The sequence below is a fragment of the Atractosteus spatula genome, chromosome 1 (genome assembly GCF_055471065.1).
Source record: "Atractosteus spatula isolate fAtrSpa1 chromosome 1, fAtrSpa1.hap1, whole genome shotgun sequence".
NCBI classification, from domain to species: Eukaryota; Metazoa; Chordata; class Actinopteri; order Semionotiformes; family Lepisosteidae; genus Atractosteus; species Atractosteus spatula.
Genome location: NC_142706.1, coordinates 46,281,324 through 46,294,890, shown reverse-complemented (window position 1 = coordinate 46,294,890; position 13,567 = coordinate 46,281,324). Strand labels below are relative to the sequence as shown.

At 39.5% G+C, this 13,567-nt stretch overlaps 1 protein-coding gene across 3 annotated transcripts; it reads left to right on the top strand.

The window, feature by feature from the left end:
• The first annotated feature begins 3,504 nt into the window (after positions 1-3,504).
• Positions 3,505-10,955, top strand: plin2 (perilipin 2). Of its 3 annotated transcripts, XM_088909461.1 has the most exons (9): positions 3,505-3,634; positions 4,337-4,374; positions 4,957-5,152; positions 5,801-5,883; positions 6,571-6,856; positions 7,369-7,553; positions 7,877-8,002; positions 8,293-8,583; positions 10,661-10,955. In XM_088909461.1, the coding sequence occupies exons 2-9, from the start codon at positions 4,345-4,347 to the stop codon at positions 10,760-10,762; spliced, it is 1,299 nt and encodes a 432-aa protein (XP_088765587.1). In that variant the 5' UTR covers positions 3,505-3,634; positions 4,337-4,344; the 3' UTR covers positions 10,763-10,955. The 3 variants fall into 3 exon arrangements, with proteins under 3 accessions (XP_088765587.1, XP_088765572.1, XP_088765596.1); XM_088909446.1 differs by lacking the exon at positions 10,661-10,955 and having other exon boundaries at positions 8,293-9,387; XM_088909470.1 differs by lacking the exons at positions 7,877-8,002; positions 10,661-10,955 and having other exon boundaries at positions 3,559-3,634; positions 8,293-9,387.
• Positions 10,956-13,567: the final 2,612 nt, after the last annotated feature.

Sequence of the window (13,567 nt, the reverse complement as noted above, 5' to 3'; positions counted from 1 at the left end):
TTACATGTATTCATTTTTAAATCTGTCACCACAACAACATGAATATAGGAGATTGAAGATCAGGAATCAATGATCAGTGCTCATCAACCTAATATTCTGGTCAATTTTTACCAGTAGGCCCATTCCAAAATATAACCAGGTTCTTCCAGTAACACTGTTCCTTGGTAACTGTACAGTGCCATTAAATAGAAACCCGAAAGTAACAGAATAAGAAAGAAAGATATTGTCTACAAGGGGAATTCAATTATGCCATTATAAAGGCAACCTTCATCTGGATTAAAAACTAGAGACATTTCAAAAGTAGCATAAAATATTGATTAAAAGTAGGGAAAATAGAAAACTGATTTTTAATGAAAGAAAGCCAAAGGGAAAGGTCTTTCAAACATTTGAATCTGGTTTCCAGGTGAAGAGTATAGTATCGAAGACCCCTTTTTCATTGGCATCTTTTCAAGATATAACATTGAACCTAAATTAAATTCAAGGTGTACATTTTATTAAATACAATTTTACAACAGATATATTGCTACAGCTGCGGTATTGTTTGTTCCGCATTTCTTCCCATAGTGATATACTGTATGTTAGTTTTGAAAACATGACGAATGCTTTATTAAGTCTATTTGCAATTCTGTCCATAGTCTCAGAGAGAGCACAACTGATGGCTTTTACTGCTAATATTAAAGCTCAAGTCAAGTTTGTGTGCCATAAACATCCTATGCTGACACAATTTCCCTGAAGTGCAATGAACTACGCATGAGATGATATTAAAACCTGATCTTTGGAAACTCTGAGGAATATAAAAACCTGCAGCCATTCAGTCACTGCTGTTTATTTTCTGCATTCTCTGGCAGTGAGTCCTCCAGTCCTTGTGATTTACATGCTTAAAAACAAAGGGTCAAGTCTGTTTTGTTTCTTAGGTTGAGTGGATCTGAGTGCTTTAACCTTTGTCTTTCAGCTGGGGAGATCGCTGGAAAACTATCAAGACAACGTTTTTGTTTAGATGCTAGACCAGATGTATTTAAACAAAGCAATTGTTTCATTCCAAAAGGGGCTGAAGCACATTTGTACTGCAAACAATCAATATTGTTGTAAATATTATTCCATTTCTCGGAAATGTTTCAAAGGTTTCCTTTAAAACAGTAAGTATGAGTAATTAATCCACATTATCCTCCCTGTGAGAATGTGTCTTCTAAACCTTCGCCAAGTATCTCCTTAATCAGCACATCATGACTGTTAGATAGTAGAGGAGCAGGTGTGTGAACCAGCAGCATCTGCAATAGGAAGTCTAAGACCTTGAAGACTACATCAAGACTAACAGTATAACAAAGATCTGCAGCCTCAAGTGGAAATTGAGAGAGATTTAGGACAAAGAATAAGAGGTCGATGTCCATGCGGTTGAGGCTGGTAGCCAGAAACAGTTCGATGAGAACTTGTTTCCTCTTATGTATAACTTTTCCTATATTCCTAAGTGGCTACCATTTTTGGAAGTAGAACCCATGAACGATTATAATTTCTAACAGAAATTTAGAAGATAGTAATGAAACACAGTTGCAACAGAAAAGTGAGAGCAGAAAACGGTCTTATCTTTTGTTAATTTGTAAAACAGCATGTGTGAGTTCAAAATCAAGATCAAACTGTTGAATGTTATCAAGAGGTCATCCGTCAGTGGTGGAGTAGACTGTACTTTGAACGTATACTCATGTTCATAAGCCATTACGACAGATGTACATGCAGTTACAAGTGGAACTGATGAGATTATATAGAGTAATGGTCAGAGTCCAGAATATTTTATCTTGTGGTCTGTGAACACAGCTGTATGTCTAAACACATGATGTGACATAAAGGTAACAGTAAAGAGAATAAATAATTTCATAATATTCTAGAGTGCATCTAACTTTCATTCATGTCATAGTATAAAATAACAGATTTGATACTCACCAAACCATTTGTGTAATTATCAGTGGTTCTTGTGATTTGAAACAAACAGGTAAAACAGACCCCTTTTAGCTTCTTAGAAAGCTGAGGCTGGGACCTGACTTCTGCAACTATAATGATCTCCCGTCCTTATCATTTTAGTTGGTTTTGAGCAGATATAAAAAAAAATAACACTGTCTTTCCTGATCATTATATTTTTACATTGCATCAGATGTTTGTATTGCTGTAACACAGTTTGAAAGTATGTGTACAGTATCTCAACAATTGACATTGCTCACATGTTAAAGAAAAACTTCACAGGCGTGGAATACAGAGGACACAACACCTAAACCCAGGCATGGGTGTGAAGATCACCTCTCTGCAAAAAGCCGAGAAGGAACAAACAAGAACATACAGTAACAGCCATTATCTTTGCTCTGGAGCTGAAGAGCCCGTTTACTTCCTTTATGAAACCAAGGGGATTATTGAGAAGAAATTAAAAATATATAATTGGGTGAAATATATACTCTGATTTTTTTAAACTGGCATTTACGTTGAGTCACTGATACTCACAAATCAGCACATCTTTTAATGCTTACCCTTTCACCTAGATATTTTGTACTGAAGTCACTAGTGGCCTGGGAAATATGGAAGTGAGTCATAATGAGGACAAAGTCCATCAACCGCATTAACACTCAATTCAGATTCCAGCTAAACAACACTGTTTTTCTAATAAAACTTGTATTTTATAAAAAAAATATATAAATAGAGCCTGCCTCCTATTGTTCCCCATTCATACAGCAAAGTGGACAGGAGCAATCAAAGACAAGCACCCCACTTAAAGTAAAACAGCAACCCAACCAGGCATGAGTCCAGAAACATTTTTATTTCTTCATACTGCCCTTCTGTTGTAGATACCAGTTCCCTATGATTATTTCAAGAATGGGTGGATTTAATTTAACAACCTAATCATGTTATATGAAAATCTAAATGGAAAAAAACCACTCAAAAAACACTTTTCTGCAGTGTACGTGATTGTGAAAGAGAAACATCTCGCTCTTATTACATAATAGCTTGTTACTTTATGACACTTTGACAGGAGTCATAAAACAACCTATCACTCCAGCATCACGTGCTACAGTTGGAGTTTTGTCCAGATGATGTGGAATGCTGTAGTAGGGTGTCATAGATGAATAAGGATTGTTACATAATCATCCATTTAAATTAAAGACCATTAAAAAAGTGAAGTTATTTATTTTTCATTACTAGGCTAAAAAATAAAGAACACATTTGCTTTTCATCCCAGGTTAAGTGTACCCAGCAAAAGGGAGCAAATAACCTGAATTTATAACTCTGATAGACAGCGCCAAAGCATCACACAAGCACATATTTATTATATTTTACATTTAAAAACCGGATATATTTGATAAAAGCGATAGATGATTAGTCAAGCAGCATGGGAAATGTTAGAAATATCTTGAACACCGCTTAAACATTTTGGAAATCCCTAAATTGTGCCCGTGTGACCTTTAGTCCAAAGACCTCAATGCCCCCTCATCTGGTCTGATGACGTCAAGAAGTCGAAGAGATCTCGCGAGAAAAAGGAACGGCTGCGTTAATATATAGAGCCGCAAGGGCGGGTGCCCAGAGTTGTGTCTGGAGAAGACAGGAGTAGCGGACGAGCTTTGTGTTTTTGGAGGCTTGCGATCCATTTTCTGTGAAGGTAAGAAGCGTTGGTTTGTTTTTAGGGCTGATTGAACGTTTTGTGTTTTAAAGCGGTGTTATGTTTCGTCAACGACGCAGGTGTTTAATTTCCAAAATGGAAACTGGCGAACTGGCTGTGTGAGGGGAATATGGCTATATCTAACAATGTAACTGTTTCTGCACCCAGTTTCTATTGAATCGCCAGAGTCAGTTTAAATAGATAGATACATACTTTATTGATCCCGTGAGGGAAATTGCAGATGAAGAGTGTGAACTGGCTTTCAAACAGTGTGGCTGTTTCTTTTTACTTGCTTTATTCGGTATTGACCAGCAATTCTTAAAAACATGAGTTATTTTTAGGGTATGAATTGTCTTGGGTGGGGTTTTGTATCTTTTACTTATTAAATACATCCGCTATCTTGCATTACTAGCATTTACAAAAAATGGAAAGATAAGTAAAACACTTTTTGTTGGTTTGTTACCATGTAATTCCTCTATAGATTATTACGGTACTTAATTTGATTAATTAACCGCTTCTATTAAATAAATAACCAACTTCTTTTCCAATTTTCCTGTTAGCAGTCATCCGTACCCAAGCTTTACTAGGTATTGCTGCTTTTTAAAATACGTACACGGGCTATGATCGACATTTAATAGCTTGTAGGTAAATTGCTGGTGATGCTGCTATTAATCCCTTCTATTCATTTGTTACTCCTTTCAGAGTGAAGCATGGCGTCGATGGAAGTTGTGGCGCAGCAGGTGGGGTTTTATTTTATTTGAAATAACGAGTTTAATCTAATTTTGTTTACAACTGTTGCACTTTGCCTCTTTTGTTCAGATCAACTGGGCTGAAGCCCTAGATTTACCACAAACGGGCAATTATACATTAACTACAACGCTTGTATTTTTCTACGTACTGAGAAACTTGACTAGCCCATTGTCTTGTATATTCTCGTTAGTTTGGTCAAAACGTTTTTCAAGTATTCATTAAGGAAGTCAATATTCAGCTGGGGAAGGATGGAGTTCATTTATTTTAAGAGGCAGAAGTGTTCTGGTTACTCAAAGTGCTCACATATAATGTCCAGAACCTGACGGTATCAATCCAGGATTGCTGAAGGAAACGTTATTCATAAGCAGCTTAAATTTCAAAGGGGGTGCACTTTGGTGTTTGTGTGAACAGTGGTATATAAACATCAATGCAATTGTCAGTTATATTTGTTCTGGATTGTACCAGAAATGAACTGTAAGCTATTCTTATCAGCAGATCTCAGTTTGACCCAGAGATAGAGAATAGTGATAATCTTGGTAACCTAAATTAAACGTGCTCTTTTCTCTTCTCAGAATGTGGTAGCCAGAGTGGCTAACCTTCCACTGGTGAGCTCCACCTATGACATGATGACCAGTGTGTACTCCAATACTAAGGAGAATCATCCCTACATCAAGTCTGTGTGCGAAGTGGCTGAAAAAAGTGTGATGACCATTACGTCGGTGGCACTGACCAGTGCCATGCCTATAATTCAGAAGCTGGAGCCTCAAAGTAAGGATAGTTGATTACTTATTCTGTGTAGGGGGCAAAGAAACCTGTTATATTCTGTTGCAGGAGTTAACTATCCCCACTTAACACTGAAAGACTGTTTCGGCTGTGTAAAAATTTCAGTAGCATGCAATACTGCACGTTTACACTGTCTGGAATCGGGAGTGGTACAGATTGAAACTGGAAGTGACTCAGCTCTTGCACCATGAACTTTCACCTAGATCCCGTTGCTTAGCATTGCCTCAGTAATGTCTTGTGCTCTGTCGGGGTGTTGTGATTGGTTACTCACCAGTCATTTCTTTTTTCCCTTTTAACAGTGTTGTATACAAGTCTGAATTTGAATTGGTGTACTGGTAGTAGGGCACTTGTGTATAATGACTGTCAAGGTTCTGTTTGTTTTAGAATTATCTTTGTCAATTGATGTAATGACATTGTTTGCTTACCAGCACTGCAGAAATCCATCTGCACTCGTCTAATGAAGGATTTATGCAGGAATAAAACATCCTTAACTGGGACACCTGTCAGTTCATCCTAAAAAACTATCTGTACTGTGGATTGTATTGATTTATAAGGTAGTTTATGATCTTTCAGACTGTTGCTCCTTGTCTAGTAAACATAGTAATTAAACTATGAACATAACCTGTCTTTCAGTTGCAGTAGCAAATGACCTAGCTTGTAAGGGTCTGGATAAAATTGAGAAGACCTTGCCAATCCTCCACCAGCCCTCCGATAAGGTACATCAACTTCATCAGACATTTTGTTACAGTTGTGAATAATTGATAAATGTACAAGCCGGATCGTTTTAAATCTAGTTGTTGAAATGCTTCCTTTAATGCTTGAGTTCTAGATGGAGCTGCTTGTGTGGGATTTTGCTAATTTGCAACTTAACATAACACTTAAGTTGTTGCCAGCCTCTATCAATTATCTGTATTTGGATCAAGTTACAAGTAAGGGCCACTTGGTCCATGGAGCTGATGTAGTTAATTGGAGAATCTCATCCAGCTTTTGCAAGAAACGGTTATCACTTGGTTTTTAGGGGGGGGGAAAAGCACTCCGTTAGTTTCCTTTTATCCTTGGAACTGGTGACTCTTGGACCAGAGTTTTACACTGACACTATTGATGCCTGTGAGGATCCTGAATACTTCAAGACCTTTTTAGCTTTCTCAAGTGGGATGCTCCTTTAAGTCTGGGCGTGTACCAGTTAGCTGGGCTGATTCTGCATTACATCTTCTAGCTGTTTGTTTGTGATTGGGTGGTAATGGGGTTCTTGGTGCATGATTTGGATGTTAGTCTTATTCTTTGATTCCAAGAATGTGTTGGACTTGGCAAAGTGTTTGTCAAAATGCCAGTTTTTGTCATCCTTCCCTTGGGAGGATATGAAAATCTATGAATGTTCCCAGTGAAACATCTGTGTCCCCCAGATCGTTGCCAATGCTAAGGATGTTGTGACTGGAGCCAAGGATGCGGTTTCCATCACTGTGATGGGAGCCAAAGATACTGTTTCTTACACCATCACTGGCGTGGTGGACAAGACCAAAGGAGCAGTGCAGGATGGTGTGGAGATGACCAAGGCTGTGGTAAATGGCAGTGTCAACACGGTGATGGGCAGTCGCGTGGTGCAGCTGGTGAGCTCTGGTGTGGACACAGCACTGAGCACTTCTGAGTCACTGGTGGATCAGTATCTCCCACTGACCGAGGAGGAGCTAGGTAAGCACAAGAAATCGGATTGAGCATTAAAAGCTTGTACAGTTCTGCTTTGAATGGAATTTGCTTTTACTCTAGTTTGATTGCACTTTAAATTAGGAAGTACTTTTGAGGTTAAATTCCATAAGGTTTACAGAAGATTACACTGTAATGAATTTCAGGTTGATGACGAGCATACATTTAAAACAACCAAAATGCCGAGTTATGAAGACAATGTTAAGGGTCAATATGATTCTTTCTCCTGGTTGTACTAAATGTGGCAATCTCTGAAGTTGATAGAAAAGCTATTCACGGACCTTTGGTGTATTTAAAGCATGTGTAAATCAAATGCAAAAAAATTCAATCCAGCTACTGTTACTGGAGAAAAACCATTTACATTTTTCTTCTGGGTGCTTCATAAAAAAAAATCTATAAATGTTGTGTATATCTTAATTTCAAAGCCACAATCCAGGTAATTCGAGCATCAGTTTGAAATATACCTGATTTCTAACCCAAGGTAAACATTCATTTTTCAGAGAATGAAGCTAAAAATGTAGAAGGGTTTGAAGTTGCGACTAATAAACCCAGCTACTACATTCGTTTGGGATCCCTTTCCACCAAGTTTCGCAAGAGAGCATACCACCAGGCAATAGCCAAGGTGCGCGATGCCAAACAGCGAAGCCAGGAGTCAATTTCTCAGCTTAACTACACAGTTGATCTGGTAAGTTTGAGCACAATTGAAATTGCACCAGCTGCAACTTGTGTGGGCCAGAAAGATACCATTAGTGCCAGGAACTGTGAGGCTTTTGGCTCAAATTTGGTACCAATACCTTTTACCCAGAGTTCTTTAACGTTCTGAAGCTGTTGCCAGCCATTTTGATAGTGTGGAAGAGACCTGGTTTCTTGAATGTCTCTTAGTGCCATATACACCAAGTCTTACCTCTGCTTAGTTGGTACACCTGGCTATAAATCAGTTGTTAAAGGTCAGAGAAGTAAAGCTTGGGTCTTATGAGAAATAGAAATGATTGTCCTTCTCTGTTCTAGATTGAATATGCTAGAAAAAACATGGACAGTGCTAACAAAAGGATTCACAATGTTCAAGATAAACTGAACTCTTGGGTGGAGTGGAAGAAGGTGCCTGGGGGCAATGAGGGAGGAAGTGAAGTGGAGGTATGGACCATGTTTCAATCAGATATGCTCCCAATCAAGCACAAACTCATTTTATAAAACCTCAGCACTAAAATCATTCATGCCCCATTATGAAAGATTGCAGGATGAAATTTATCAAACCATCCATGTATAAGTATGATAGTTTCTTAGGTTATTTACATGACTTGCTGTATAGAATCTTGATGGCTTAGTTTATTACCAGCAGTCAATTGCTGGAGGCATCTGAATTAAAATGCCTCCCCCACCCTCCACTGGGGAGATGCTGATGGGTTTTTCTTGTTCTTTTTCAGCATATTGAATCGCGTACTCTGGCCATAGCCCGCAATCTCACCCATCAGCTACAGACCACCTGCTTGACCTTGGTCTCCAGCATACAGGGGCTGCCCCAGCACATCCAGGACCAGGCTCAATCCATCACGCACTCTGCTGCTGAAGTCTACAGTAACTTCAGTTCTGCCTCCTCCTTCCGTGACATGTCTGACAATGTATTAGCAAGCAGCAAAAGCCAGCTGGGTAAAATGAAAGAATCCCTGGATGGTGTGATGGACTACCTGGTCAACAACACCCCTCTCAACTGGCTGGTAGGTCCCTTTTACCCCAGGCTGAGCCCTGATTCCCAGAGCCCTCAAAACAACGGGAAAGAGAAGAAAAGGGCCAGACAAGAGGAAATGCAGCAACTGAATGCCAAGCACTAGTCTTGCAGCTTTAACTGCAGTGTTCAACATTCCGCTTGTTATCGTCCTTTAATCTTTCAGGGTTTTAATGGAGGGGAATCTTATTTTGGAGACAGAAGGCCTATTCATTCCAGTATGAAGTAGTTAACCAGTTGCAGTTTTGAAACGGTCTGTAAAAGATCAGTTTGCCAAAACCATTTAAAAAAGGTCAAGCAAAGCATTTGCAAATGCTCAAATCCTTCCATTATTGTAAAGCTCCTCATCTTTTTGAGGGCCATTGCAAGTGCTCTTGGACCATGTGTATTAGTTGAAAGCCCTCAAAAGTGAGCCGTGCATGTGGAAGGATGTGCAGTCCATGTTAACGGATAAATGCTAGCAAAGGGTAGATGAGAATTTTTAACTGGCTTGCTGTCTCACAAAGCACTTTTCCCTCCCTTCAGGCTTGTGATGTTAGGGCTTTGCTCTTGCAGCATACTCTGCTTGTAGTTGCATGCAGTTCTGTGGTGTGTAGTAATGGAACCTCGGCTTGGTGGCTCACTCCCCTCACCTTGTGTGCCTTTGTAAGATCAAAGTAGGAGGTAATTATGGACCTTCAAATTGATATCCAGCCTTTGTGCCATTTTTACTGTGCCTTTTAGCTGCTCTGCTAATATATTGAATTTGTATTTCAAACTATGTAATACATTAACAATAAACAAACAAAGCATCTGATCTGTCTCATTTGACTCATTTTAACCTTCGGATTTGGAAAACCTCTTGACAACAGGGCAGGGGAGTAGCAGTTTTTGTTGGCACGTGGAGAAGGTCCCTTGCAGGGTGGTGGAATTTGGTTTTCATATTTACCCACCATAAGGTCTTCTTGTTTTAACATGTCTGGTTAAGGTATAGAATGTTCATTTTTTGTCCTTTTGTAATCAACTAGCAATGTCTTGACTAAACAGCTGCTAGAATTGGTCATCAGAATTTTAATCTTATCCTAAATCTGTAAGATGAATTGGATGCAGAAACCTCTTAACTGTATGCATGCTACACTTTTTTCCCAGCTATCCATTACACACCTGAGCAGTGTTCAGATCAACTTGGGCTTGAAAGTACACCTACAGTTTGACAGCTCAGACTTAATCTATTCTACAGTTAAGAAAGTGGTATTTTATAGTTCTGATCTTTAGCAATTTTAAACTAGTTCAACCTACACTACACCTACAGAGCTTGCATACATCAATTTTAGGAACTTTAGTGTTTTTAAGCATTCTGAATCCAAATCCTGGCCAGCTTCCCCCTACAGATTTTGTTTTACAATGTTAATTTGCTTTGGTCAGTTGTGTATTTGTGAAAAGCTTGAATATACTGCATGTAAAAGGTTTTCAACATGCTAAAACGGGCGTAACCTGAGTTTTGGTACATGTCTAAAACCTCATTCTTAATCATGGTTCTTAATGTTTTGTCATTTGTTTTCTTCAGTGCAAAACCAGACTGAGTCGTACTATTTTAAGTATCAAATTTAAAATTTCAGGGATTTCTTAATTTGGCATTTAAGTATTTCTGCTCACAAAAAATGAAGCTGGAGATAAGTATGCCACTAACTTAAGAGTTGCCTGTGGAATTTAATTACCTATTCCTTACAATTTAGGTGAATACCACTTTTTCAGAATTATGATTTACTAAGATGTTTTCATGCTTCAGTTGTACTAAATGTTTTTTTTATACATCAAAACATTTGTTCCCAGTCTTCAGCCATGGGGTCCCAAAATTTTGAAAGGTTTTTAATATGTTAAGGTAAAAATACCTCTGTCTGGCTTGGGGAGGTAATTACCCTAATGTAAATATAAGTGGACCAATTCGCCCAGGACATTAAGTGGCTTCCAAGATATAGAAAAGTTTGCATATGAAACCCCAGGGACAGGATCTGGGAGCAACTGTTATACATTTTCTGCTCAACAGCTCTTCATTCTGTTTTATGCCTAGCTTTTTTCCCCATTGACAGGTGCCTGACTTCACCATCACAGACCTTTCATCTGAGCCAGACGACTATCCACATAACCTTGAAGACTCGTATGATTACTCCAACTCAAATGGCCCAATGTGATTTGGCCATGCGTTACAGTAAACCATGCACAGCCTAAAGTTTGGTAAATGTAATTTATTCAGCTTGTTAGTGTTCAATCATCAATATTGACTATGGATGAAAGCACTTAAAGTAGTGGTGTAAGTTCTTGATCCTCTTTTTTTTTTATTGAGTTTGTGGTTGTTTGGGAAATAATAAAGATGTTGGCAGATAACTGTTGGGCATTGGTGATGTTTAACCTATCATAATTGCTGTAAAATTCTAATGTTCTGTACCTAGGAGCATGAAGGTAGAAAATGAGACTTTACACCATCTTTCTCTGGTATTAGTAGCTCAGTGATAAGAGGATCTTGTTCAAGGCAAGGTATCACTTTGAAGAACATGACTTATTTTTAAATAAGGGAGCCTGTGTGAATTCCTTTTGCACATGCTCTTGTGACAACAGCCCATGAACTGTGAAGCTCCCTGCTCTGGGAGGGCCTGCAGGATGTCGCTACTCTGGTCAGGCTGGTTAGGAACTCGTGTCATATAAATGCTGCCAGGAAGGCACCTGGTGGGTTTTATGGGAATTGTCTTTCTTAAACCAACACGGCGTCTGTGAACGATTCTAACTGGTTTATATACTGGTCTTCCCGTGTCTGATGTAAACTTGTGCTCGCTGGGAGGTGATGTAAACTGTTGGCTACTAACTGCTATATGTAAGCATTAAGGCATACCCTCATTTGGAGTGTTTAATTACATTTAAGACTAAATTAAGTTCAAGTTTGTCATTATACTCGTATACAGGTATATGTTATAACAAAATGCTATTTAGCTAGCTCTCGGACATAAGTAGTACAAAGAAAAAAAACAGTACAATTATATAACGGAAGACAGAGACAACAGGCGATGTGCAAAACAGCAAAAAGGTAACAGGTTATGTGCAAAAACATGCATCAACAGAATGAAATAAAGGGATAGAAATTATGGGGAGTGAGCTTTTGACATGTATGTTAGAGGTAGATTTTCAATGTGTGTTTGAGTTTTTGGTTAGAAAGAAGGCACTGTGAGGTTCAGATCATAGGTGAGAGGTGAGAGTGAGAGAGGCTGGGAGTTTAATAGTTTGATAGTGCGGGGGTAAAAACTGTCTCTGAGTCTGGTAGTCCGGGCCCGAATGCTCCGGTACCGTTTTCCAGATGGTAGCGGATCATAAAGTCTGTAGCTGGGGTGTGTGGGGTCTTTGATTATGCTTAGAGCTTTCCTCAAGCACCGTCTGTCATAACTGTCCTGTATAGATGGGAGGGCAACCCCAGTGATGGACTGGGCAGTTTTCACCACCCGCTGTAAGGCTTTTTGGTCAGCAGCACTGCAGTTGCCATACCACACTGTGATGCAGCCTGTCAGTGTGCTTTCTGTAGCGCATCTGTAAAAGTTAGTGAGGATCTGGGGACATATCTTAGCCTTTTTCAACCATCTTAGGAAGTACAGGCGCTGTTGTGCTTTCTTGATCAGACAGGTGGCGTTGAGAGACCATGTGAGGTCCTCGGTGATATGGACGCCAAGGAATTTAAAGTTACTGACTAACACAAGCATTCACATGCATGCAACAAAGGTTTGTGTGTGTGTGTGTGTGTGTACACACACACACACACACACACACACACGATAGCCCACCATCTACCTTACTTGTATGAATAATATTTTGAATTGGGGGCCCCCTTCAGTTTCAACCTGATCCAACAACTACTTAATCCTTGGGACCATACTAAGATTGAAAGCCAGCTGCTCTCCAACTTTGTTCCATAGGTTTGTTTAATTGCAATTGAACAGGCAGCTGGGGATGATCCTAAGATAGTATCATACTAGCTAATACTCAATATGCAGTCCTGTGCAAGATTTGGCAAATCTGTTGTAATTCACTCTAAGGTATCTGCAAAGAGGGCCCCTGATATTACCATTCCTCTTGTGGCTTGCAGTCACACAGAGAAAGGGTGATCCAAGGGTGGCAATCTAGTGTGAAAGTGCTTTGAAAACGGCTGCCAACAAATCCAAGCCCAATGATGCAGTATGCCTGATTGACACTAAGGTCTTGTCCTGTTTGTATAATGCCTCAAACATACCTCACTAGTTGATTGGGGATTTTCATAATTCATCATAAGATGAGTGATTTTTTCCACATCCCTTGCTGATTCCTACAGTATAATGCTGAATTTGTTTTCTCCTATATGCTGTGCACATCATTTTGTGTTCCCTACTTCTTAGCGAACACTTTCTTGTCATCTTTTCCTAAACTGTCCATATGATCCATTCTTTCTTAAGATCATTCTCCAATTGGCTCCTGGGCACAGCCCTTGATGTATTCAGACCTTTGCTCCCTTTATTTCTGACTACATATCTTTTAATAGGTGATCAATTGATGGTAGAAACAAGTGGGAATGACACTGTATCAGACAGCTCCCATAGCGAGACAGTTTTTCTTTCTGCTTCAGTTCAATTGGCTCTAATTCAGCAAGAACAACTGAATTAGGACAGTCCTGAGCCTCACTATTTCGCACATGGTTCATTCCAATAGCAAATTACATTGGAGGCCAAAATGGCTGCCTTGCAGTGCTGGACTCTGGGTTCAATTCCAGAATTCCAGAATTCCAATTCCAGACCTGCGTGGAGTTTATGTTCTCCCTGTGTTTGCATGGGATTCCTCCCACATCCATATGGCCAAGTTCATTGGCTTCTATGAAAATTGTCCCTGGTGTGAGTGTCTGTGGTGCGATGGTCTGGCATCCTGTCCAGGATGTACCCTCCCTTGCCTCTGTTGCTTGCCAGGACAGGCTCCAACTCTCCTATGAT

Excerpts from the sequence above, each read along its gene's own strand:
- plin2 (XM_088909446.1), top strand. The coding sequence starts at position 4,345 with ATGGCGTCGATGGAAGTTGTGGCGCAGCAG. Across the intron at positions 6,857-7,368 it reads ACTGACCGAGGAGGAGCTAG|AGAATGAAGCTAAAAATGTA; the intron begins GTAAGCACAAGA and ends TTCATTTTTCAG. Across the intron at positions 7,554-7,876 it reads TTAACTACACAGTTGATCTG|ATTGAATATGCTAGAAAAAA; the intron begins GTAAGTTTGAGC and ends TCTCTGTTCTAG.